The 22,402-nt window shown below is 51.6% G+C and overlaps 3 protein-coding genes across 7 annotated transcripts; all 3 read left to right on the plus strand.

Moving 5' to 3' along the window:
- Positions 1–5,943: 5,943 nt before the first annotated feature.
- Positions 5,944–10,573, plus strand: RAB33A (RAB33A, member RAS oncogene family). The gene is made up of 2 exons (XM_080554074.1): positions 5,944–6,339; positions 10,063–10,573. Exons 1-2 carry the CDS (start codon positions 6,118–6,120, stop codon positions 10,516–10,518), a joined length of 678 nt encoding a protein of 225 aa, XP_080410200.1. The 5' UTR covers positions 5,944–6,117; the 3' UTR covers positions 10,519–10,573.
- Positions 10,574–10,602: 29 nt separating this feature from the next.
- On the plus strand, positions 10,603–13,487 carry RBMX2 (RNA binding motif protein X-linked 2). The gene is made up of 6 exons (XM_080554081.1): positions 10,603–10,706; positions 10,788–10,903; positions 11,056–11,107; positions 11,179–11,308; positions 11,445–11,625; positions 12,564–13,487. Exons 1-6 carry the CDS (start codon positions 10,702–10,704, stop codon positions 13,004–13,006), a joined length of 927 nt encoding a protein of 308 aa, XP_080410207.1. The 5' UTR covers positions 10,603–10,701; the 3' UTR covers positions 13,007–13,487.
- A 503-nt stretch (positions 13,488–13,990) lies between these two features.
- SLC25A14 (solute carrier family 25 member 14) lies at positions 13,991–21,605 on the plus strand. 5 transcript variants are annotated; one of them, XR_013938950.1, is made up of 9 exons: positions 13,993–14,386; positions 14,666–14,760; positions 15,905–15,990; positions 16,664–16,759; positions 18,133–18,257; positions 19,336–19,471; positions 20,266–20,346; positions 21,132–21,272; positions 21,390–21,605. XR_013938950.1 is itself a non-coding variant. In XM_080554077.1 (9 exons), exons 1-9 carry the CDS (start codon positions 14,100–14,102, stop codon positions 20,583–20,585), a joined length of 978 nt encoding a protein of 325 aa, XP_080410203.1. In that variant the 5' UTR covers positions 13,993–14,099; the 3' UTR covers positions 20,586–21,123. The 5 variants fall into 5 exon arrangements, 3 of the variants coding, with proteins under 3 accessions (XP_080410203.1, XP_080410204.1, XP_080410205.1); XM_080554077.1 differs by lacking the exons at positions 21,132–21,272; positions 21,390–21,605 and adding an exon at positions 20,498–21,123 and having other exon boundaries at positions 13,993–14,163; positions 14,239–14,386; positions 20,266–20,405; XM_080554079.1 differs by having other exon boundaries at positions 13,997–14,163; positions 14,239–14,386; positions 21,132–21,605.
- Positions 21,606–22,402: the final 797 nt, after the last annotated feature.

The raw sequence follows: 22,402 nt of genomic DNA on the forward strand, positions 1-22,402 counted from the left end.
GGCGCACGTACAAGGTGTCTTTAGAGACTGGCCATGAGGTAACTGCAGCACGTCTGCATAAGCACTGCATAACTGTCTGGTGCTTTGTTCTAGGAAAATCTAGGTACGTTTAGTGCTTCCTGTAGGCTTTGTAATTCATGTCAGTTGAGATTTGCCTATACTTCAAAGAATCTCTTTCTGCTGTGTATGGCTGTATAATAAGGGAGAGATGGCAATGGGATCCCAAACCCCAAGTGAATTTTAAATTTCAGCCATGTGGCAGGGAAAGGATTCACCGGCTGCTGAGTTTCACAGGCCATTGGCTTGGAAACAGTGTTTTAAAGCAGTGATGAAAGACGTTAGATGTAAGGAAGGATAAAGCTGTTTATAACTGAGCTCTTTGTTGGGTGCCCAGAATTTCAGTTGACCTAGTTGGTGAGGCAGTTTCATTTGGCCTCTAGATGTTTTTCATCAGTCATGTGTCATTACACGGGTTTTGGATCTACATAAAACACAATAACATTTCTTGCCTGTGGCCTAGTCTCACAACTGAATGGTGCAACCAGGAGTATGGGACCTGACCCAGAGCGTCTCTGCCACTGCAATTTCTATAAGGTATCAGGAGTTACGTGATTTAATACAATTGTGGCAGATAATCATGCTTCAGAGTTTCTTTTGATATTTGTGCTAGATTGGGGCATGTGAGCATTGGTTCACACAGAAAGGAGTATGTTATGAAATAATCTCTTGTTAAAGCACCTAGTGTAGTTTGGGCCAGGGAGAATGAGTTTTCAGGCAAATAAATCATTCCTTAGATCTAAAATACAGGCAGCAGGCTTCCGTACCCTGAGGACAAGCTCCCTGTACCTATAAAGAGATCATCAAGAAGATGGAGCCAGGTTCTTCCAGCGGTACATGACAGGAGGGTGGGAGAGAACGGTCATAGGCTGAAACAAGAGGTTCAGACTGGATTTAAAGAGAAGCTTTTTCCCCATGAGGACAGTGGAACAGGCTGCCCAGGAAGAGTCTGTGACCTCCATCCGTGGAGGTTTTCAGGATGTGTAGGTGACTGCTGTAAGCAGGAGGCTGAGCTACCCCGTGCTCTTAAGACCGGGGCTGGATGGAAGACAACACGGTATATCAGCTCTGTGTACAGTGCTACTCCTGGACAGTGCTGAGAGCTGATAACCCAGAATTGAAGAATCTTATAGAAAATCATAAAGAATTCAGAATTTAAAAAAAAAGTTTGTATAACTTGTTTATGATTTATGCAGGGAATAATGTCTTTTGGGGTAACCTTTTAATCAAGTAAGCAAAGGCAGTAGCAGCTACAGACTGAAATTAGATAAACTGAAGTGCAGTGTACCAGTAAAACAAATTATTCTTTAGTTTCTCAACTTGAGATGTGGTATGTTCTTTACTGGTTGTATTGAGAGCGAGGCACTTTCTGGCTCAGCCAGAAATCGTTGGATTCAGTGCTAGAAAATTAAACTCTCCTGCGTGATGCTGTCTTATTTTAGAGCCTTAGTCAGCTTTAAAAAGTAAGAATTCTTGACCTTCCCACAGATCTCTTGAGTATCTTTACACAATTCAGTTGTATCTTCTGTACCCACAGAGTTTTCATTGTTTTAGTTGTGTCAGGTTATGAATTTAAATGTGTGAGAGAAGAGCTGTCAGTACTTAAACATAATTATAGGCTAAAGTTGGCAACTAAAATGCATTAAATTTTAAATGGAGGAAAAAGAGTAGAAGCACCTAGGAGAAAAGCAAGGGCGCCTACCAGGATTGTTAATAAGGCAGTAATTCGCAATGTTATTTTGTCGTCTTATAATTTTCTACTGTAATTGCAAAACTACATTTCTAAGAAAGTGTGTTCTTGTCTCCATTATTCATGCCTGATGACACACAAACCCGGCTTGTAGAAAGGTGTTCCTTCCCTGGGGGCATGAGGATCCTTCAAAGCTGAGTGCTGAGCCATCCCAGGTGCCTTGGTTCTTAGGTAGTTGCTCTGGGGAACCTGGGGAGGTGGTGTCTTTGGAGAGGAGGTCCCTCTAGGCATAGAAGTATACCAGGGCTTTGCACCCAAATACAAAGGCAGCATGTGACAAAATCCACGCTGAGAGTGCTGTGTGAAAATTGTAAAACCATTTGCAGCGTGTTTGCACTCTACTTCTTTTCTCTCCTGTCTTCTCAGGTGCACTGGACCAAAGAGGAGAATTACATGTTCAGGCTCTCTGCATTCCGGGACCCATTGCAGAAGTGGCTCCGTGACAACCCCCGTGCCGTTTCTCCTGAGCCTTTCTACCAGCGTGTGCTTCACTGGCTGGGAGACGACTTGCCAGACTTGTCTGTCTCCCGTGAGAGAAGCCGGTTGCAGTGGGGTATCCCTGTCCCCGGTGACTCAACGCAAACTATTTATGTGTGGGTAGATGCCTTAGTGAATTATCTGAGTGTCGTGGGCTACCCTGAGACACATGGAGAGTGGTGGCCTGCTGCGCACCACATCGTGGGCAAGGACATCCTCAAGTTCCATGCTGTCTACTGGCCAGCGCTGCTGATGGCAGCAGGGCTGCCACCCCCCGAACAAATACTGGTGCACTCCCACTGGACTGTCCGTGGGCAGAAGATGTCCAAAAGCCTGGGCAACGTGATCGACCCTTTTGCTTGTATTGGACAGTACACGGTAGATGGATTTCGGTACTTCCTGCTAAGGCAGGGTGTACCTGAGCGGGATTGTGACTATTACGATGACAAGGTTGTTAAGGTACTGAATTCAGAACTGGCAGATGCGCTTGGGGGACTTCTGAATCGGTCAACAGCCCTTAGCATTAACCCCAGCAACACTTACCCTTATTTCTCAGAGTCTTGTTTTCCAAAGATCTTGGATTACAGGGAGACAAAAGCCTTGGGTAGGGCTTCTGCTGAAGACTATGAGTTTGTGGTGTCTGTGGCTTCTCTGCCGCTGCAGGTGGCTAGTTATTTTGAAGATTTCCAGATCTACAAGGCTTTAGAATGTATTGCCCTGTGTGTAAGGCAGACCAATGGTTTCTTCCAGAGACACAAGCCTTGGAAACTCAACAGAAATCACCCTGCAGAGAAGCTCTGGCTTGACACCATCATCCACGTTACGCTGGAATGCCTGCGGGTCTTTGGGACTCTCCTGCAGCCAGTGATCCCATGCACTGCAGACAAGTTGCTTTCCAGGCTGGCTGTTGAGCCAGAAGAGAGAGGTCTCTCAAATTTGACTTTTCTTCCACGTTACAATGGGAAGCCATGTCCCTTTGAGGGGAGACAGCTTGGACCTGACACCGGTGTCTTATTTCACAGACTCAAGAAGTCAAGTCAGCATCAGATAGAGAACAAGAGGCTATAGTCTCTTACAAATAGCTTTTGTAAATAAAAGCCTTCAGGAATGCCCAGCAAACGTCATCTTTATTGGAGCATGTCCCTCCCATCTCTTGGTGGTGATATAAATTAGATAAAACTGAGCAGGGCTGTGCTGTCCCCTCTGGTCCTGTGTAGGTGATTGCCGTAGGTGGCTGCCTGAACTGGTGTGGTGGTTTTACTCAGCTGGGCAGCTGAGCTCCACCACAACCGTGCTCTCACTCCCCCTCCTCAAAGGTAAAGGGGGAGAAAATATGATGAAAAGGGCTCAAGGGCTGAGATAAGGAGATGGCTCAACAATTATCGTCATAGGCAAAACAGACTTAGCCTAGGGAGAAACTAAAAACTCCTTCCTCCCATCCACCCTCTTCTACCTCCCCCCAAGCGGCACAGGGGAATGGGAGCTGTGGTCAGTCCCTAACACTTTGTCTATACCACTCTTTCAGTCACTCACTTTGTAGAATCACAGAACGGCTTGAGTTGGAAGGGACCTGAAAGATCATCTAATTCCAACCTCCCTGCCACGGGCAGGGATGCCACTCACTAGATCAGGTAGGCCAAGGCCCCATCCAGCCTGACCTTGAACACTTCCAGGGATGGGGCATTTGCAACTTCTCTTGGCAGCTTGTTCCAGTACTTCACTAACCTTACAGTGAAGAATTTCCTCTTAATGTCTAATCTAAATCTATCCTCTTTTAGTTTAAGACCATTCCCCCTTGTCCTATAATTACCTGAGTAAGGAGTCCTTATCCATCCCTTTTATAGGACCCTGTTGAGTATTGAAAGGCTGCAATGAGGTCTCCCTGGAGCCTTCTCCAGGCTGAACATCCCCAGCTCTCAGCCTTCATGGAAGAGGTGCTCCAACCCCCTGATAATCTTTGTAGCCCTCTGAAATCACTCTAACAGGTCCGTGTTTTTCTTTTGCTAGGGACCCCAAACCTGGATGCAGTACTCCATGTGGGGTCTCACAAGGGCCTCCTCCAGGCCACATCCACCTGCTCCACCAGGGGCTCCTCCACGGGCTGCAGCGTGGAGATCTGCTCCATGTGGGACCCATGGGCTGCAGGGGGACAGCCTGCTCCACCAGGGGCCTCACCACAGGCCGCAGAGGGGAACTTCTGTTCCAGCGCCTGGAGCACCTCCTGCTCTCCTTTTGCACTCACCTTGGTATCTGCGGGGCTGTTTCTCACCCCTCTCTTTTCCAGCTGTTGTGGTGCAGCAGGTTTTTTTCCCCTTTCTTAAATCTGCTGTCACAGAGGTGCAAACGATGTTGCTTATTGGCTTGGCTCTGGGCAGTGGTGGGTCCATTTGGAGATGACTGGAGCTGGCTCTTACCTGACATGGGGCAGCTTCTGGAGTCTTCTCACAAAGGCTACTCCTGCAGCCCCCCAGCTACCAAAGCCTTGCCATGTAAATCTAATACAACTGGGAAGCAGACACACTCAAAGTAGTTGTATCAGCTGGGCTGACAGCTAGGAAGGCTTCTGGGGTAACACCTTGGGGGGACACCTAAGCAGTGTAGTTGGTAGCAGAGAGTGACCTGAAGGCACTGCCCAGGGTTTGAATATTGCTGCTTTGTTTCCTGGTGTACTTTAAGGGACATAAAAACGGGTTGAGGCAAAATACTTACCCCTTAAAACAGGGCACTCTCTGTGTACTGCCTCTCCATTAGAGAGCCCTCTTCCCTACATGTATCTTTACAAGGCAAATAACCTGGGACGCAGATGGCAGGAATGCTAGACCTCCTGCAGGAGTAGAGATTGCAGGTGACAGCTAGAAACAACCCTTTAACTTAAGACCCTAAGGCTATTGGCAGATACAATCATCTAGTCCAGAAAGGGATTATTTGGTGATCTCCCATTCAGAGACTGATGCTGTTACAGAGCTGTGATGAGCATTTCCAGTAGCCCCGCATTGCTGAGAGCAGGCTAGGGTTCAGACTGAATCTCTAGGAGGATGAAGCTGTCCCTGAGAAAGGGCTCTTTCCGTGGGCCCTCTCAGCAATGACTGTCTCTCTGCTCGCCCAGGGAGGGAGCTGAGCAGCAGCTCCACAGCTGATGTCCTTGTGTCCCCTTGACGTTGCCCTGGAGGTTTTTGGCTAGGCCAGGACCGAAGTGTCTGGGGGTAGTCAGAAACGGTTTCCTGACGACACCTCTGGGATGTACTCCAACTGGATCTGTTGAGTCCATCAGCTGAATTTCCTTTATGGGCCAAAACCTTAGATCAGCTGACGTCTGTGAGAAATCTGTCCCAGCTTTTGGCTCCTTCACTTCTCACCAAGTACCTTCACTGCAGCAGACTTGCGTCCTGGGCCAATTTTAGCAGGCTACAACCTCTTTTGGAGGTGCCTGGGCTGCAGTAGCGGAGGCAGCAGGAGTACCCTCCCTCTCCCCTCAGAGCACCGTGGGTCTCTGCATGCAGCTGAGGGCAGGGCAGGGCAGGGCAGGGCAGGCTGCTTCCACCTTGCTTTGCTCTTGTGGTTCTCCGCACAGAGCATCCCGGCACAGGCAGCGAAACCGCGGAGGACAGGGAAAAGCGAGACCCCGTCCCCGTCCCCTGCCGGCGCGGTGCGGGGCCGGGCTCGCCTCACGGTCCGCGGGGCGGGGCCGCCTCGGCGCCGGTGCCGGGTGCCGCCGCCCGCCGCCCTCCGCCCGCACCGACCACCTGATCCCGCTCCGCCCGCCGCAGCCGCAGCCTTTGTGTGAGGCGCGGGGCGGCGCGGGGCGGCCCCATGAGGCGGTGAGGCGGCGCGGGATGGCGGCGGCGGGCGGCGGGCGGCCGCCGGGCCCCGACTCGTCGCTGGAGCCGTACGTGCAGACCCGCATCTTCAAGATCATCGTGATCGGGGACTCCAACGTGGGCAAGACGTGCCTGACCTTCCGCTTCTGCGGGGGCACCTTCCCCGACAAGACCGAGGCCACCATCGGCGTGGACTTCCGCGAGAAGACGGTGGAGATCGAGGGCGAGCGCATCAAGGTGGGCCGCGGCGGCACCCGCACCCACACCTCACCCGCACCCGCACCTCACCCGCACCCGCAGCTGCCCGGCAGGGGCTGGCGGCGGCCCCGCTCCTTGCCACGGGGCCGAATCTGTGCCCACCGAACACCTCTCGGGGCTCTCCCGTTCTCATTCCATCCCGAGGGAGGGGAACGGGAAGGTTTTTCCTCCCCGCGTTGTGGAGACGTCCTCTGAACATGCCGCTGCTATTAATAAATAGCTACATTGCTTTTTGCTATTTATATGCTGTTTGCTTGAGTCTGCAGGGGGGCTGAAACAATAGCTCGGAGTGAAACACTGCAAGCATCCAGCGTAACGGGGTCCTCAAAGCGTCGGGCCGGCCCCCGGCTTCAGAGGCTCGACCACAGCAGCAAAGGGGTGAAGCTGTAGGGAGCTGGAGGAAGGAGCTGTGTGCAGAAACCAGAGCACAGCTCGCACAGAAACCATGAGAGCATATGGTTGTAGGCTGGCTAGAGGCTTGCTGGAAGGCCGGGAGCTTACACCGGCTGGTTGCAGTGGGCCTGACAGCTCTGATGTTAGTGCACAGGAATGTTAGCAGGCAATCGGAGGATGCAATTTCAAGGGAACGAAAATAGGACTAATTTGCTCTATGTAGACTAGCGTCACAACTGTAAAGAAATTCATTAGCTCAGACCTGAGGAGATCTGCAGATCAACGAGCAGTGGGTAGAAAACAGCCTGGGAAGCACAGTTTGCAGCAGATCTTGGCCTGCCTGGTTATGTGGATCAGCACAAGCAGCAGTCTGTGTGAAAGACTGACTTCTGGAAGAAGCCCATACTGCTATTTTGCAAACAAATGGAGAATCAAGAGTTGAGGGACTGATCACAATGAATGTAGGGCTAATGTTGGCTGATAAGAACTTTAGTTGTGCTCTTAAACTGACCGTGACTTTTTTCCTCTCTTTAAGACGAAAGGTGTTCATTCCCCCCCTGCCCCGTGCCTTGCCCAGCTCCATCCAGTGCCCCCTGTCTGTGTTATAAGCTATAATGCAGCCTGGCATGAAGCTGTCCTATGGCCACTAGCTTGAAAATGTTGCCATGCTTTCTACCTTTGGATATTACTTCTGCTCCAGCAAGCAGGACTGCCCTTCTCCTAGGACCATGCATCCAAATGGGGAGGTGGGATCAGTTCCTTTAAGTCGCACTTGTTCCCAGCAAGCACCCTGGGGACAAGAGGCCTGGGGCTCTTGCTCCTGCTCTGCCCAGAACTAAACAGCCTGGGATAAAGCGGCATGGAGATGAATGAGAGGTACCTCTTTGTTGCCAACATTTTTACTCTCTGAAAGATTGTGGGGCAGGCACTGTCACAATTCAGGGTGGCTCAGATAAATCACACTAATTTAGAAATTGCCAGCTTGCAACTTACAGAAGTTCTTACAGAAGCAGACTCACGGCAAGGTACGGATTGGAAGGGACCTCTGGAAGCCATCTGGTCCAATCCCCCTGCTCAAGGAAGACCACCCAGAGCAGGTTGCCCAGCACCATGTCCAGATGGCTGTTTAAGATCTCCAAGGAGAGAGACTCCATAACCTCTCTGGGCAACCTGCTCCAGTGCTCTGTCACCCACACAGTAAAGAAGTGCTTCCTAAGGTTTAGAAGGAACTTCTGCTGTTGCTGGGCAATGCTGAAAGAGCCAGGCTGCTTCTTTGCACCTTCTGTCCAGGTATTTATACATATTTATAACATTCATTTATAACATTTATATATATACATATTTATAACACTGATGAGATATGCCCTCGGCCTTCTCTTCTCCATGCTGAACAGCCCCAGCTCTCTTAGTTTCTGATACAAGAGCTGTTCCAATCTCTTTATCATTTTGAAGGCCCTTTTCATCTCCATGTCTCTCTTGCACTGGGGAACTCAGAACTGGACACAGTACTCCAGATGCCACCCCAACAATGCTGAATAGAGGGGAAAGATCACTTTCCTCAACCTGATGGCGATACTTTGCCTAGCACAGCCCAGGACACCATTATCCTTTGTGGCAAGGGCACACTGTTGGCTCATGTTCAAGCTGGTGTCCACGAGTACCCCCAGGTCCTTTTCTTCAAGGCTGCTTCCCAGCTGGGCAGCCCCCAGCATGTCCTGGGGTTGTTCCTCCCCACGAGCAGGACTTTGCACTTCTCCTTGCTGAACTTCAGAGGGTTCCTTCAGAGGCCCATTTCTCCAGCCTGTCCAGATCCCTCTGGATGGCAGCAGGGCCCTCTGGTGAAGCAGCCACACACCCCACTTCCGTGTTGTTTGCAAATTTACCGAGGGTGCAGTCTGCCTCCTCATCCAGACCATTAACCAAAATGTTGAATGGGAATGGACACAGTTTTGACTGCTGGGGTACTACGCTCGTTACTGGCCTCCACCTAGACTTTGTACCACCGACTACTACCCTCCGGGCCTGGATGATCAGCCAGTGTTTGATCCACCTCACTGCTTATCCAGCCAGACTTCATCAGCTTCTCTGTGAGTATCTTATGGCAGACAAGTGTTGAAAGCCATTGTTGAAAGAAAGTGCATGTAGACAATATCCACTGCTCTTACCTCATCTAGCAATGCCTCTAGGCCTGTTTGCCTGACTACCTGTTCACTGGGATGGACTGCTCTTGAGCTTGGAGGTGGAGATACTTGAATATTAACCAGTTTTCTTGGGCCCATCTTTTGTGTTTCCTTTTCAAAGTTCGTCACTGTGGTCTCAAATTTTGCCCTACTCCTTCCTCTTGGGATCCTGAGCTCCACCATCTCATTGTCAATGGGATGGCTTTGACCTTGACAGCCCCTCCTTGTTGGTATGAGGCCCAGCAGAGCACCTCCTCGTCTCTGCCACTTGGGTCAGGAAGTTGCCACCAACGCTCTCCAGGAAACTCTTTAATCCTAACCCTTAAGTTCTCGTTTGGCTCTTTATCCATCCCCAGGCAGAGCACCATGTGGGAATGTTGCTCTTCTCTTTGCCCTGCCTCTTCTGTACTGTTGCAATTCTGTCGGGTTCTTTTTTATGGCATAGGGTTACGTGGGCCAATGTCCTGATCTGGTGCAAGAATGTTTCTGAAATGAGAAGCACTTTGTGGCATTTGTTTTGGTGGTGGGGCTGATGGTGAAGTGCATTAGGAAGAGGAGGGCTGTCTGGCAAGGCGTTTCAGTCAGGTAAGTCATCAGGCAGGGACTTTTCTCACTCAGAGCACAAACAATGAAAGGGTGCTGTCAATTCTTTTGAATATAATGGATCATTTGCAATGACTGAGAAATGGGATATGCTGTGTAGAGCCTAGCACTTGTCTGAGAGCACTGAAAGTGAAGGAAAGTGCTGATGTGATCTCTCTTACTAGATGCACTAGGCTTACTGTTTGAATTACACAAGCATATGCACTGTCATATACAGCCTTGGACACTGTCAGCATATGCCCCAAAACCACTGTAACTCATCCAACAATCCCGCTTCATCTAGATAAGAACTTGCCCCTCCTGGTGTTGCTGGCCTTGCCTGTGTCCTGGGGCTGGCTCAGTGCTGTTGCTCCGTGCTGCACTGTCAAAGATGGAACAGCAGGAAGCCCTCCTGCCATCTTTCTGCAGCAAGTTAAACACACGAACGTACTCCTGAAGCAGCATGCCCTGCCTCAGGGTGGGCACTCGGTGCTCTGGTAGCCTTCTGTCTTTGTGCGCCTCAAGAACACTGTGCTTTGCTTCCTAGGTGCAAGTGTGGGACACAGCTGGCCAGGAGAGGTTTCGGAAGAGCATGGTAGAGCACTACTATCGCAACGTGCATGCCGTCGTCTTCGTTTACGACGTCACGAAGATGACTTCCTTCACCAACCTCAAGATGTGGATCGAGGAGTGCAACGGGCACGCGGTGCCCCCCCTTGTCCCCAAGGTGCTCGTTGGGAACAAGTGTGACTTGAAGGACCTGATCCAGGTGCCGTCTAGCATGGCCCTGAAGTTCGCTGACGCTCACAACATGCTTTTGTTCGAGACCTCAGCCAAGGACCCTAAGGAGAGCCAGAACGTGGAGTCCATCTTCATGTGCCTGGCCTGCCGGCTCAAGGCGCAGAAGTCGCTGCTCTACCGCGATGTGGAGAGGCGGCCGGGCCGGGCGCACCGCCTGGAGCTGACGCGCGACGCCAACGGTAAAAGCGCCTGCCCGTGCTGAGCCGGGCGGCTCCGGGCGGCCCCGCCGCTGTTACCAATAAAGTCTGTGAGGCAGCTCTGCGCCCCGCCTCTTGCTTTGCGCGGCCCGGCTCGGCTCGGCTCGGCTCGGCTCGGCTCGGCTCGGCACGGCCCGCGGGAGCGCGCATGCGCGGGGGTGGGCGGGCTCAAGCGCCCCGCTGCCGCCATGAAGTAGGTTGTGGGGACCGGGGATGGGGGGGGAAGGCCGGGTGCTCACGGCGCCTCCGGCGCTAACGGTGCCCTCGCCCCCAGCCCGCTGACGAAGGTGAAGCTGATCAACGAGCTGAACGCGCGGGAGGCGGAGCTGGGCGTGCAGGAGGCGGTGTCGTGGCACGCCGAGTACAAGGACAGCGCCTGGGTCTTCGTCGGTACGAGCGGGGGGGGGGGGCGGCGGCCGCGCTCCTTCCGTCCCGTGAGGGGCTGCCGCGGCTGCGCGCCCGCTGTGGCCGGTCCCGGTCCCAGTCCCGGTCCCGGTCCCCGTCCCCGTCCCGGTGCCGCAGCGCCGCCGCTCTCCCCGCAGGTGGGCTGCCCTACGAGCTGACGGAGGGGGATGTGATCTGCGTGTTCTCACAGTAAGTGTCGTGGCCCCACAACGATGGGGCCTGCCTGTGCGGCTGCTTGCGGCGCTCACGGTGTGTTTCAGGTACGGGGAGGTGGTGAACATCAATCTGGTGCGGGACAAGAAGACCGGGAAGTCCAAAGGCTTTTGCTTCCTGTGCTACGAAGACCAGAGGAGCACCATTCTCGCTGTTGACAACTTCAATGGAATCAAGGTGAGTGAAGCTGCTTGCAACGCAGCTGCGGTTACTCCTGATGCGTGGCTTCAAGCTGGCCGTGCGGTTCTCTGGTGTCCCACCGAGCGCAGGGAATGGGTCCGCAGCTTTGCTAACGACGTGACTCCTGTTGCAGATCAAAGGAAGGACAATCCGAGTGGACCACGTGGCCAACTATCGGCCTCCCAAAGACTCCGATGATTTAGATGAAGTCACAAAAACTCTCCATGCAAAGGGCTGTGGAGTTAAAACGCCGCCTCATACGTCGTCTGATTCTTTGTCAGAAGATGATGATGTGCCAGCAAAAAAGCAAAAAGGTGAAACCTGTTCCTGCCAGTCTTTACTGTGGATGGGTGGGACTGCACGGGTCTCAAGGGCCCTTAGCTCATGGAAGCAGCGTCAGCAGGAACAGCAGGGATAGGTGTCTGAAATGGCTTCTGGCCTGAAGTGGCTTCTAGCTTCCAGGATGAGCTGATTTGGCATGGTGACATTGGCGTGGGGGGGGTGTCAGTTTTTCTGAAATCAGCCTGGTGCTTGCAGCATGCAGAGGAAGCTTCTGTCACACACCTGGGCTGTGTCTGTGACAGGCAGTTATGTCGTCTGGGTTTGAGACCTGTCTTTACCACATTCCTGTTCCCCTATCAATACAGTAGTTCAGTACTATGTTGCGCAGATTGAGGACATGGGATGGGGCCTTAGCATGGGGGAGAGGGTGGTATAAGCCAGGTAGAGTCCTAGTTTGAGAAAAGTGGGTTGGAGGAAAGAAAATAAGCATAAAACCAAGGCTGGAGACGAGATGTCACTGCACAGAGCTGAAGAGATGCACGAAAACGAGAGCGACAAAGGGGAGTGAAGAGGGAAGAGAATCACTGTCAACTCTGGAAATTCTCCAGATCCAGTGACATTCTTGTTGTGTGTGCATTGCTTAGAAAACAGAATTTTCGGCAGGTGCTAAGCGTTGCAAAAAGTGCTCAAATTCATGAGAACAGCCTAGCCGGGGATAACACAAGGTGACAAATGTTAAAGAAGGACTTAGTGTGACTCACATTGGGGAAGAAAAGTGTCAGGTTTGGCAATAGAATAGGATCTCTGGCGGGTAAGGAGGCTGTGAAATAAGAAGCTTGGGCCATGGGTGGGAGGAACTCAAAATGGGAGTGGAGTTGGAAAGATGCTGTGGTGCTAGGTAGCAGAGCTTGAGGAGCTGAGGTGATGCTTGCAGGACTGTCCACCCCTAAAGATGAACCTTTTGTTTCAGATAAAGAGAAGAGTAGACAAGAAGGGCAAAAGCAGAGCTCGCAGTCTGTGAAGAGGGCAGCGTCTGCTGAGGAGGCACATCCTAGAATCAAGATTAAAAAGGAGAAGGAGGATCCTGCCTATGACCGATACGCCAGTGGGAGTCATCAGTCCTGGAATGGGTCTGAGAGGAAACATGCGAGCAGGATGCAACGAGAAGAGGAAGAGCAGAGGCATCAGAGGCAGTCAGAGAGAAGAGGGGAAAAGAGCTCCCAGGAACACAGGGGACAAAACAGTTCGCGGGAAGAGAGAGAAGAGACTGGCAGGAAGAGTGAAAGGCACAGCAGCAGGCGAGAAGAGTATCCTGAGGGGACCAGATCCAGGGACCAGCGGGAGAGTAGCACCAGAGAGCCCCATCCCAGGCACAGGGAGAGGGGTTCCACTAGAGATTCCAGCCACTACTGAGCTGTCCTGTGAGCACTGCCTAGGGCCATGGTTGCTCCCACGGAGCTGTGCTCCTTGAGCCTAGATAAAAACCTGCACAGGGTTTCCTGACACCTCTGTGAGGGTACCACAGCTGGTCCATTCACCTCCCACAGCTTCGGCTTTGTCTCTCATTTTACTTTTTGGACAGGGGTCTCCTTGCTGTCTGTGCTGGCAGGCACACAGGTGTGGCAGGCTGCACCCTGCAGAGCGAAGGTGGTTGCTGAGGGTGGCGGGGTGCTGCTCCAAACTGCCTGGTGCCATCCTGGTGGGAGCATCCCCCATCTCTGCGGTGAGAGGCTGGTGGGTGCCTGCAGGCCTGACACCATGCCTGTGTGTCCCGGGTGCATCCAGCGTGTCTTCCTTATGTGATGAATCCCAAGAGATGTGCTGTTGAGTTAGGGTGCTTTCTTGTGTTTATTTTTTTAAACTCTTCTTAATAAAACTACTCTGTTAACCAGAAGAGAGAACTGAAGCAGCACTGTCGTTTCCTGGTGTACAAGGTGTGCTTTTTTTTTGTCATACTGCGTTCAGGCTGACTTGACCTGAACACCAAAGGCAATTGGCGTGGAAAGGGGGAGGCTGTAGGAAGGGCCATCCTGTAGCTGTATCTGGTTGCTACAGGAGTGCTTGCCCCGTTAAATTATACAGGATGGTAAGACCTGTAACGGTTCCAAGTAGTCACTTAGCCGCAGCGCCTCCAGAGCAGCGGGTCAGAGGTGCTCTTAGGCCTTTTGACACCGGGCTCTCCACAGCCGACGGTCTGGGGGCCTGAAAGGTGAAGACACCGGCCCGAGGCCCCTGAGGCGAACGGCGGCGTGCAGGGAAGCGGGGACGGCTCCGGGGGGTGCGCGGTCGGGGCCGGGCCCCCTGACGGGGGAGATTGGGGGGGGGGTGGACGGAGCCGCGGCCCCAGCTCGGTGCCGGCCCCGGTGCACCGGCAGGGGGCGCCGGCCGCCGGCTGCGCGCGCCGCCCGTGTCGGGGCGGTTCCCGTTCCGTTCCCGTTCGCGTTCCCGTTCCCGTTCCGCTCTCGGTCCGGTTCCGGCGGCGGGGCGGCCCGCGGCCCGCCATGCCATGTCCGCGCTGAGCTGGAAACCCTTCGTGTACGGCGGGCTCGCCTCCATCGTGGCCGAGTTCGGTGAGGCGAGGCGGGGCGGGGCGGGCGGGAGGCGCGGTACCGGTGCCGGCTCGCTGACGGGCGCTGTCCCCGCAGGCACGTTCCCCGTGGACCTGACCAAGACGCGGCTGCAGGTGCAGGGGCAGAGCGCCGACGCGCGGTTCCGCGAGGTGCGGTACCGGGGCATGTTCCACGCCCTGTTCCGCATCTGCCGCGAGGAAGGCGGCCGCGCCCTCTATTCGGGGTAAGCGGCGGGGCCCCGGCCGGCCCGGGCCTGCCCTGCTCGCGGGGGGCCCCGGGGGGGAGCAGCGGGGGGACCGGGGGGACCGGGGCGGCGGCTGCCGCTGGGCGCCGCAGGGGGCCTGGAGGCGCTGCCTCGGACCCGGAGCCGCGCTCCTCAGGGCATCGGAGCTGCTCTGGGGCGCCGGGGGCACGGGCCCTGCCTCCGACGGGCGGGGGGTTACCTGCGCGTGGGGCCTGCGAGGGCAGGGTTCAGCCGGGGCTCGTTTGTTCCCCCGCTCAGGATCGCCCCTGCGCTGCTGAGGCAGGCGTCCTACGGCACCATCAAGATCGGCATTTACCAGAGCCTGAAGCGGCTGTTCGTGGATCGCTTGGAAGGTCGGTGTCGGGCAGCGTGTCGGTGTCGGTGCAGGCACGTCTCTTCTCGCAGGACGTGCAGCACGAAGCCTTGTGCTTTCTGTTCCGTGTGGTCTTGCTCGTTCCTTTCTCTGCCTTTCCCAGCTACAAATCAACAAAGAAATGGAGTTGTTTTCATTTTCTGCTGTGTGTTTTGTTTGTATAACAACAGCAAGCACAGGTTTCAATATAGATTTGAGTCTCGCTGTGTTTGGCACTGCCCACAGTCACAGAAATGATCCCTAAGCCAAACACCTGCCCCTCCGGACAGATCTTTACTTTCCCCAGCCTTTATCTCTGTTTTGGGTTTCAGAGCCCCCCCCCCCCAAAAAAAAACCAACAACAAAACAACCCAGCCTCTTCTTGTGTATGGCTCTACACACATACGCTGGGCTGCACACCTCTCCTCACTTGCTGCTGCAGCATTTCCAGTTGTGAGTACTGTTGTTTGAATATTTGTCTTCCTACAGGCCTGGGGCAGCCAGTGGCCTGGTCTCCTCTGGAAAGTGCGGTGGTCAGTACCAGCAAAGGGCCATACCTTCTTCCAACATAACTACCACTCTAATACTGGGCCTGGCAGTCTTAGATTTTTTTTTCTCCTCTGGGACTAATTGCATCTAACGTTCTCTGCCTGGGTCACCTACTCTCTGTTTTCTCAAGGTGGCCGCATATTCAGAGTGTGGCCAGCTGGTGCTCCAGGTTAAAACTAATTTGTATCAGGTTGCCTTCAGAAATGTTTAGTTGCCCCACTTTGTCTACCTCTGTCTTGCTGTTCTCTACTGTGAGAAATGTGTCACTGGGCACTGAAATCTCAGATAATTGTTTAGAATTTTCATGTGTAGAGGTCTTCCTGGTCTGATCAGCTAGAATCATCAGTCAGACCCGCTTCTCTCTGACAGCGTGTTGCTGTTTCAGCTTCTACTTTCTATCTCTGGCAGCTGAGGCAGTTGTGGGGATAGGTCTGCCTTGAGCTGATTATAAGTTGCCAGTTTCTGCTTGTGCAGCTTTACCATGTGATTTGAGAACTTACCTTTTCTGTTCTTTCTAGAGCTTCTTGCTTGTTCAGTACAATCTGTACACCTTCTCTCTAGATCTTCAGAATCTGACTTTCTTTTCTTGGTTGCAGATGAAACGTTGTTAATCAATGTAATCTGTGGAGTGGTTTCAGGGGTGATCTCCTCTGCACTTGCCAATCCAACGGATGTGCTAAAGGTAAGAAGTATATGTGGCCAGAGACAGCTTCCCGTGGTTTGCTGTGTGCTCCTGCTTTCCAATGAAGATGCATCTTTCCCAGCTGCGGTGACATGTTCTCTAAGCCACTACTGGCATTTTCACTAATTTGGGCTTGTTAAGAATGGGAATAGAAGCCCAGAGCCAATAAAAAAGAGTTTTTTTAAAAAAAAAGCAGCTCCTAAAAATCAAGAAATCTGCGGGGGGTCCAGGCTGTGTTACCTTACCTGGGAAAGGTGAGTGGGGTGGCAGCCAGCCATCAGACCTTCTCAGCTCCATTCCCTTTGATGACTGTGTTTAGCTTTGTTGATACTGTTCAGCCCTACCTGTTGTGAAGAGAGTCTGGAGAACTTTCCCATACTTCCCTCTTGTGTAGTTCAACCTTCTCGGGCTGCGTTCAGAAGGGAAAGACCATGCCTGTCACTCTCTGTTGCTTGAATTTTTCACTGCCCTTCCACCCTGTTGCTGTCCCTGCTGCTTGCCTGCCCTCATCTGCTGCATGGTTTGCAGGGAGAGATCGTGTGGATAGTGGGATAGCAGTGTCTGCTGTAAGTTTCCGCATTACTCCTTTCTGCCAGGAAGTCCATTGAGCTGCTGTCCTTGTCCCCCTGGGCAGACACTGATGCTCTCCCACTGGCTTGTGCATTTCTTTCAGATTCGAATGCAGGCTCAAGGCAGTTTATTCCAGGGTGGCATGATTGGCAGCTTCATCGATATCTACCAGCAGGAGGGTACCCGAGGCCTCTGGAGGGTGAGCACCACCTGACGGAAACCACCCACCAGTGGCAGAATTAACTTCATCAGCTTGTTTGCTACTCCTGCTCTGGCTTCAGGTGTAGCTCTTGAGGAGAACTGTGAGCCAAGGATGGTACTGAAGTCCTGCTTCTGGTTGCCAGACAAACAGAAACATGTCTGTGGTGGCGACTGGGTCTGTGCTAGGCAGCATCAGCACTGGGCCAGGCAGACCTGGTTCCCAGGATTAAAGCTAGTGTGCATAAAGATGAAGATTGATGAAACGTACCAGTACTCAGGCTGTACTGTTTGGATTTTGGCAGTAGTTCTTTAGATTTTTGTAAAAGATTCTCACTCTATCCTTCCATTACAAGTTTTACAGATGCTGTTATCCATCAGTCTGCCTAGTTGCGATGTCATGTATGGGAACTCCATAATCACAGTGCTTTTCTGTAGGCAACAGTCTCCCGAAAGGGAGGCTGTCAGATGCTGCATAAGCTCAGCTGGCTGGGCAGAATGGGAGCCATAAATTTGTAAAGTACTTCTTAGTATTTTGGTTTTGTGTGCTGAGAAAGTTGGCTGTCCTGGTGGGCTGGCTCATAGTTTGGCACACTGAAGAGTTGTTCCTGGTTCCAGTGACTGGGAAGCTTTGTCATGATAACATGGGTTTCCCTGAATTACTCAGGTGATATTAGAGTTCCTGTGAAATGGCCAAGCTCTGCATTGCTGCTGTGTTCTCTGTGATCTGGTACTCAGTGGAATTGTAGGTGCTTTTACCTGTTTCCTGAGGGTGGTGGTTGCTAGGTTATTTCCCAGATGGAACATAGCGCTTACCTAAGCTCATGCTTGTTCTTTCCAGTAATTGTTTTGTCAGCTCCCAGATCAATGTCCTGCCACTGGCAACTTTTGTAATACACGGTCATCTCCTGAATCAACAGTCCTAACAAAGCAAAATCTAGTTGCTGTTGTGTAGCAAGGAGGCCCTGGTCCTGGGAGGACCCCATCTGGTTCTCTAAACAGCTGCTGGTTTTGTAGTGCAGGATCTCTTTTGGTGTTGAAATCCCTGGGTACTGTTCAGTGAGGGAAGATGAGTAAATTGTAGCCTAATTCCTGTGTGTTAGTGACTGAGAGGAGAGAAGCAACATCTGGTTAATCTAGTTGGGGTAAAACTGTCGCGGTGCAGGATGGAAGAATCCTTTTTAGCTTTGGAGTTAATGCTGGGAGACAGTGAGCTGGTCCACCTCAAAAGCTGCAGCTGCGAGACAGGGCAAGGAGGATACCAGGTAGATAGTCAGAGAAAGGCTCTTGACAGGGGGGTGGGGAGAGATGTTATACTAGCTGCAGGCCTCCAGGCAGCAAACTGTGCTTGTGACTGATGTTTGTGCTCTGCAGGGTGTTGTCCCAACAGCCCAGAGAGCTGCCATCGTGGTTGGGGTGGAACTGCCAGTCTATGACATCACCAAGAAGCACTTAATTCTGTCAGGCCTGATGGGCGATACAATCTTTGCCCACTTCATGTGAGTATTTGCTGCAGCTGCTGGACTCTCCAGGCTTGGCAGGGTATGTGGAGCAGAGGAGCAAGCTGGGATTTGGAGCGAGATCTGTTTATAGAGCAAAGTGCTCTGGAGCTGCCAAGAACAAGCTCAATACTTCTGAGAGATCTGGTGTGGTGATTGGAGCAGCTCAGGGTGCCCAGCAAGTGTCCCTAGAGAGACCTCCCTCAAGAAAGGAACCTAACAAATCCTTTTGGTGAAGTGAAATTACAGCTTGAATTTAGCTCACTGATGACCAGAAATGCTGTTGCTCCATGTCTCTGCCCTGGTACAAACAGGGCAGGAGTTTTGGTTGTGTAGCAATCAGTTAAAAGAGCTGCTCCACTCCTAGGTGCTCATCTCTGCAGACAGTGTCAGCATGCAGCCATTGCTGTAAGAGTTTTGTGAAACAGAGATTTGCAAAACTGACCAAGAGAAGACCCTGAGCAACCTGACCTCGTTTTGAAGTCAGCCCTGCTCTAAACAAGGGGTGGATTAGAGACCTCCCAAAATCTTTCTTCACCTACATTTTCCTATTATTCTTCTAGTGGACACTTTAGCTGGAGGTGCTGCAGTGCTTCTGTTGGGTTTGCCTGCTGTGGGCTGAAGGTGACAAGCACTAGACCATATGTGCAGGGAGGAGACTAGCAGCTGCATGCTCCCTCTTGCTGTCTTTGGTCTTCCTCCCTCCTTCCCTGCCATGAAGAAATGTTTGCTCTGGGGAGAAGGATGTGCACTTCCAAGAGGCTGCCTCCAGGTCTGTGTCACCTTGTCAGCACGAAGAAACCCTTGCTGGACTGCAGAATGCCCCTGCGGAGACCTGGCAGTGGGCTCTGACAGGGACTTAATCAGATGAAACTGAGTTTTTACCTTCCTTAGCTCTATGGGGTCTCAGAGTGGTATGATTCCTTTTTCTGGGTGGGAACAGAGTATAGCTCATGTTTATTGCTAAACACCGATTATAACATTCAGTGAAAGATACTCTTGTGCTTATGTCACGGCCTTTCTGAGCCAGATTGGCCATACTCAGCTATTCCTCTCTGATGTTTTCGTGTAAATATAGTTCCAGTTTTACATGTGGGCTGGCTGGGGCCATTGCTTCCAACCCTGTGGACGTGGTGCGGACACGGATGATGAACCAGCGAGCAATAGTGGGCAGTGTGGAGCTCTATAAGGGCACTCTGGATGGTCTCGTGAAGGTAAGGAGGTAACAGGTGGGCAAATCCCTTTTTTTTTTAGAGACTTGCCAAATTCAAGCTGTTGAAATATGGGCTGGATGAGCAGTGAGGTGGATCAAACACTGGCTGATCATCCAGGCCCGGAGGGTAGTAGTCGGTGGTACAAAGTCTAGGTGGAGGCCAGTAACGAGCGTAGTACCCCAGCAGTCAAAACTGTGTCCATTCCCATTCAACATTTTGGTTAATGGTCTGGATGAGGAGGCAGACTGCACCCTCGGTAAATTTGCAAACAACACGGAAGTGGGGTGTGTGGCTGATTCACCAGAGGGCCGTGCTGCCATCCAGAGGGATCTGGACAGGCTGGAGAAACGGGCTGACAGGAACCCTGTGAAGTTCAGCAAGGAGAGGTGCAAAGTCCTGCTCGTGGGGAGGAACAACCCCACGACATGCTGGGAGCTGCCCAGCTGGGAAGCAGCCTTGAAGAAAAGGACCTGGGGGTACTCGTGGACACCAGCTCGAACATGTGCTCAGTGACACACATGGCATTAGGGAGACGGGCAGAGCATGGACTTGATAGGACTGTACTGCGTAGTGTGCCAGGAAGCTTGGAGCTGTTCTGTGTTAAGGATATTGCACTCTGTGAAGGATGTTTACCATGCCTGCCACAATGAATTCATCCGCAACACATGGACTTGCTGAAAGCATGCTGCAGGTGTTCCCACAGCAGAGGTCCTCCCTGGGCCTTTGGCTCTCTGCAGTATCTGTGACTGGGCCCGAGCTGTGTCTCATAACTGGTGTCTCTTCTCTCTTCCCAGACATGGAAGAGCGAGGGATTCTTTGCACTCTATAAAGGTTTCTGGCCAAACTGGCTTCGGCTCGGTCCCTGGAACATCATTGTATCCTTCAGTGTGCTGCTGGGAGGCCGTGAACATGGACAGGCAGGGGAAGACAAGCTGTAAGTAGAATTTCAGAGCAGACACGCTGACGGTGTACCTCTTTGTCTTCCTCACAGTAGCCCAAAGTGAACTCCCTGTTCTGCTTGGACAGATGTAAACTGATGGGCTGCAGATGGTTCAAGTGCCAAAAAATGCCACTGGTGGCGACTGCTACTTCTAAAAGCTCTGTAAGTGGCTAGTGCAGGGACTTCCAGTGCAGCAGCATGGGTACTTTCCTGTAAAGTAAGTGCTCTCAAGTGTTTGGCTTTAAACTTTCCATTTGGCTTGAGTTGCTAGAGGTGCAGCAGTTTCTGCATTGGCTCCTGTTTTTGGGGGGAAGCCTGGAGAATTTCTGCCCTTAGGAAATTCTGCTCTGCAGAATCAGCACTTCTGGATTGCTATAATGGTCCTTCTGGCCCTCTGAAATCATGTATACAGCTTATTTTAAAGAATTCAAAATTTAGAAAGTCCCAGTCTGGGGTTAGAGTCACCTCCCATTCTCAGTGGTCTTGGCAAGCCTGGCCCAGCTTGCTTCTGGGTCGGTTTCTTCCTTGTCTTGGTAGCTCTCCTACAGCTCTCTTCCACCTCTAGAGATCACTTTATGCTGCCTGGAAGAGGGACTTTCCCATGGGTTTTCTGTACTGATCTACCTGCCTTGTCTTGTCAGGTATGGCCTGGTTATGAGGGAGGTCCAGTGCAGCTGCTATATATATTTGTCTGTCCCAATTCCTTAACTTTCTCTTCAGTTTTTTATCACGTATGAGCAGTTGAAGCGACTCCCGTTCTGAGAGCTGGCTTCATTCCATGGGTGTCATCTTCAAGACTTGCAGCAGTGTTTTGCTGCAGCCTTCCTCTTCATTTCACCATCCCCGTCTTTTGATGTTTTGGTACATGTGGGTCTGGACTCTCCCCCTCCCCCAAATGCATGGTCCCTGGAGCATGTTCTGGCTGAAGTATAACTGAGAGGCTGATTGCAGGTACTGCATGTGTTTTTTTTCACACAGAAGCAAGTATTAACTGTGTACAAGTGTCTGGGCCTGAAGCAATATCTTCTGTGAAGATCTGTGCATTCCAGTGGCCTTTTGATGCAGCTGTGGTTTGTTGTTTGGCTCATGTGCGTTGTTCTGCCGTGCCTGTGGGGTGAGGCTGGAGGCTGGAAAAGGGGTGCTGTCATGTTTTCTTGCAGAACTGTAAACTCATTAAATTATTTATTGACTGGATGGTATGAGTTTGTGTTTGTGCAGACTTACAGCAGGTATATTTTCCAGAGCAGATGGTGTGTCTGCCCTTGGGGAGAACATAAAGTATTTTCTCTGCACGCTATGTATCCTTTTTTTTTTTTTCCAAATACATTTTTTTTTCCTTATCAATTTTTACCTTTTGTTGTAATATAAAAGCTTCTAAAACACGGTTTGTTACTGTCAGGAAATTGTTACCTTAGTTTTGCAAAACCTCAGTCTCTCATAACCTTATTGCTTATATTATTTTTAAAGCAAAGTAAATTGATTTAAAAATGAACTCAGATGCCCCACTTCTTTAAAATGGTGGTCTAACATTTCCAGTGTGAAGCAGCACATCAGGTTATTTTCATCATTCTCTTTTTTTTTTTTTTAACGTATATGTCTATGAAAGCGAACAGCTTAGGTTTTCCTATTTCCTTCCTTCTTTATGGGGCAGCTTTAGTTTGGATGAAGGTCTCTTGTGACATACAGCAATGCTTCCTGTTCACGAGTGCTGTAAGCTGAGACTCACTGTGCAAATTGCACAAGGGATGTTCAGCTGAACTGAGGGAATTGTTCGCTGTGGTTTTGCAAAGACCTAGGTGTACTGTACTAACTGAATGCATAAGGAATTTGACTCCAGTAAACACCTGAACTTAAATCATGCCATGAACAGAGTAGTAGCCTGTAGGTATTCCTACAGGGCCACAGCTCCTTCTCGTAGGGCTGGGAGGATTGGTTTCAGAATTAAACCGCAAGATACCAGAGACTGGGAACAGTGGATTGAAGGAAATGGA

This window comes from Anser brachyrhynchus (assembly GCF_964034855.1).
Source record: "Anser brachyrhynchus genome assembly, chromosome: 13".
Lineage (NCBI taxonomy): Eukaryota > Metazoa > Chordata > Aves > Anseriformes > Anatidae > Anser > Anser brachyrhynchus.

Excerpts from the sequence above, each read along its gene's own strand:
- RAB33A (XM_080554074.1), top strand. The coding sequence starts at position 6,118 with ATGGCGGCGGCGGGCGGCGGGCGGCCGCCGGGCCCCGACTCGTCGCTG. Across the intron at positions 6,340-10,062 it reads TCGAGGGCGAGCGCATCAAG|GTGCAAGTGTGGGACACAGC; the intron begins GTGGGCCGCGGC and ends TTTGCTTCCTAG.
- RBMX2 (XM_080554081.1), top strand. Across the intron at positions 10,904-11,055 it reads CAGCGCCTGGGTCTTCGTCG|GTGGGCTGCCCTACGAGCTG; the intron begins GTACGAGCGGGG and ends CTCTCCCCGCAG. Across the intron at positions 11,108-11,178 it reads GTGATCTGCGTGTTCTCACA|GTACGGGGAGGTGGTGAACA; the intron begins GTAAGTGTCGTG and ends GGTGTGTTTCAG.
- SLC25A14 (XM_080554077.1), top strand. The coding sequence starts at position 14,100 with ATGTCCGCGCTGAGCTGGAAACCCTTCGTGTACGGCGGGCTCGCCTCC. Across the intron at positions 14,387-14,665 it reads GGCCGCGCCCTCTATTCGGG|GATCGCCCCTGCGCTGCTGA; the intron begins GTAAGCGGCGGG and ends TCCCCCGCTCAG. Across the intron at positions 18,258-19,335 it reads ACAATCTTTGCCCACTTCAT|TTCCAGTTTTACATGTGGGC; the intron begins GTGAGTATTTGC and ends GTGTAAATATAG.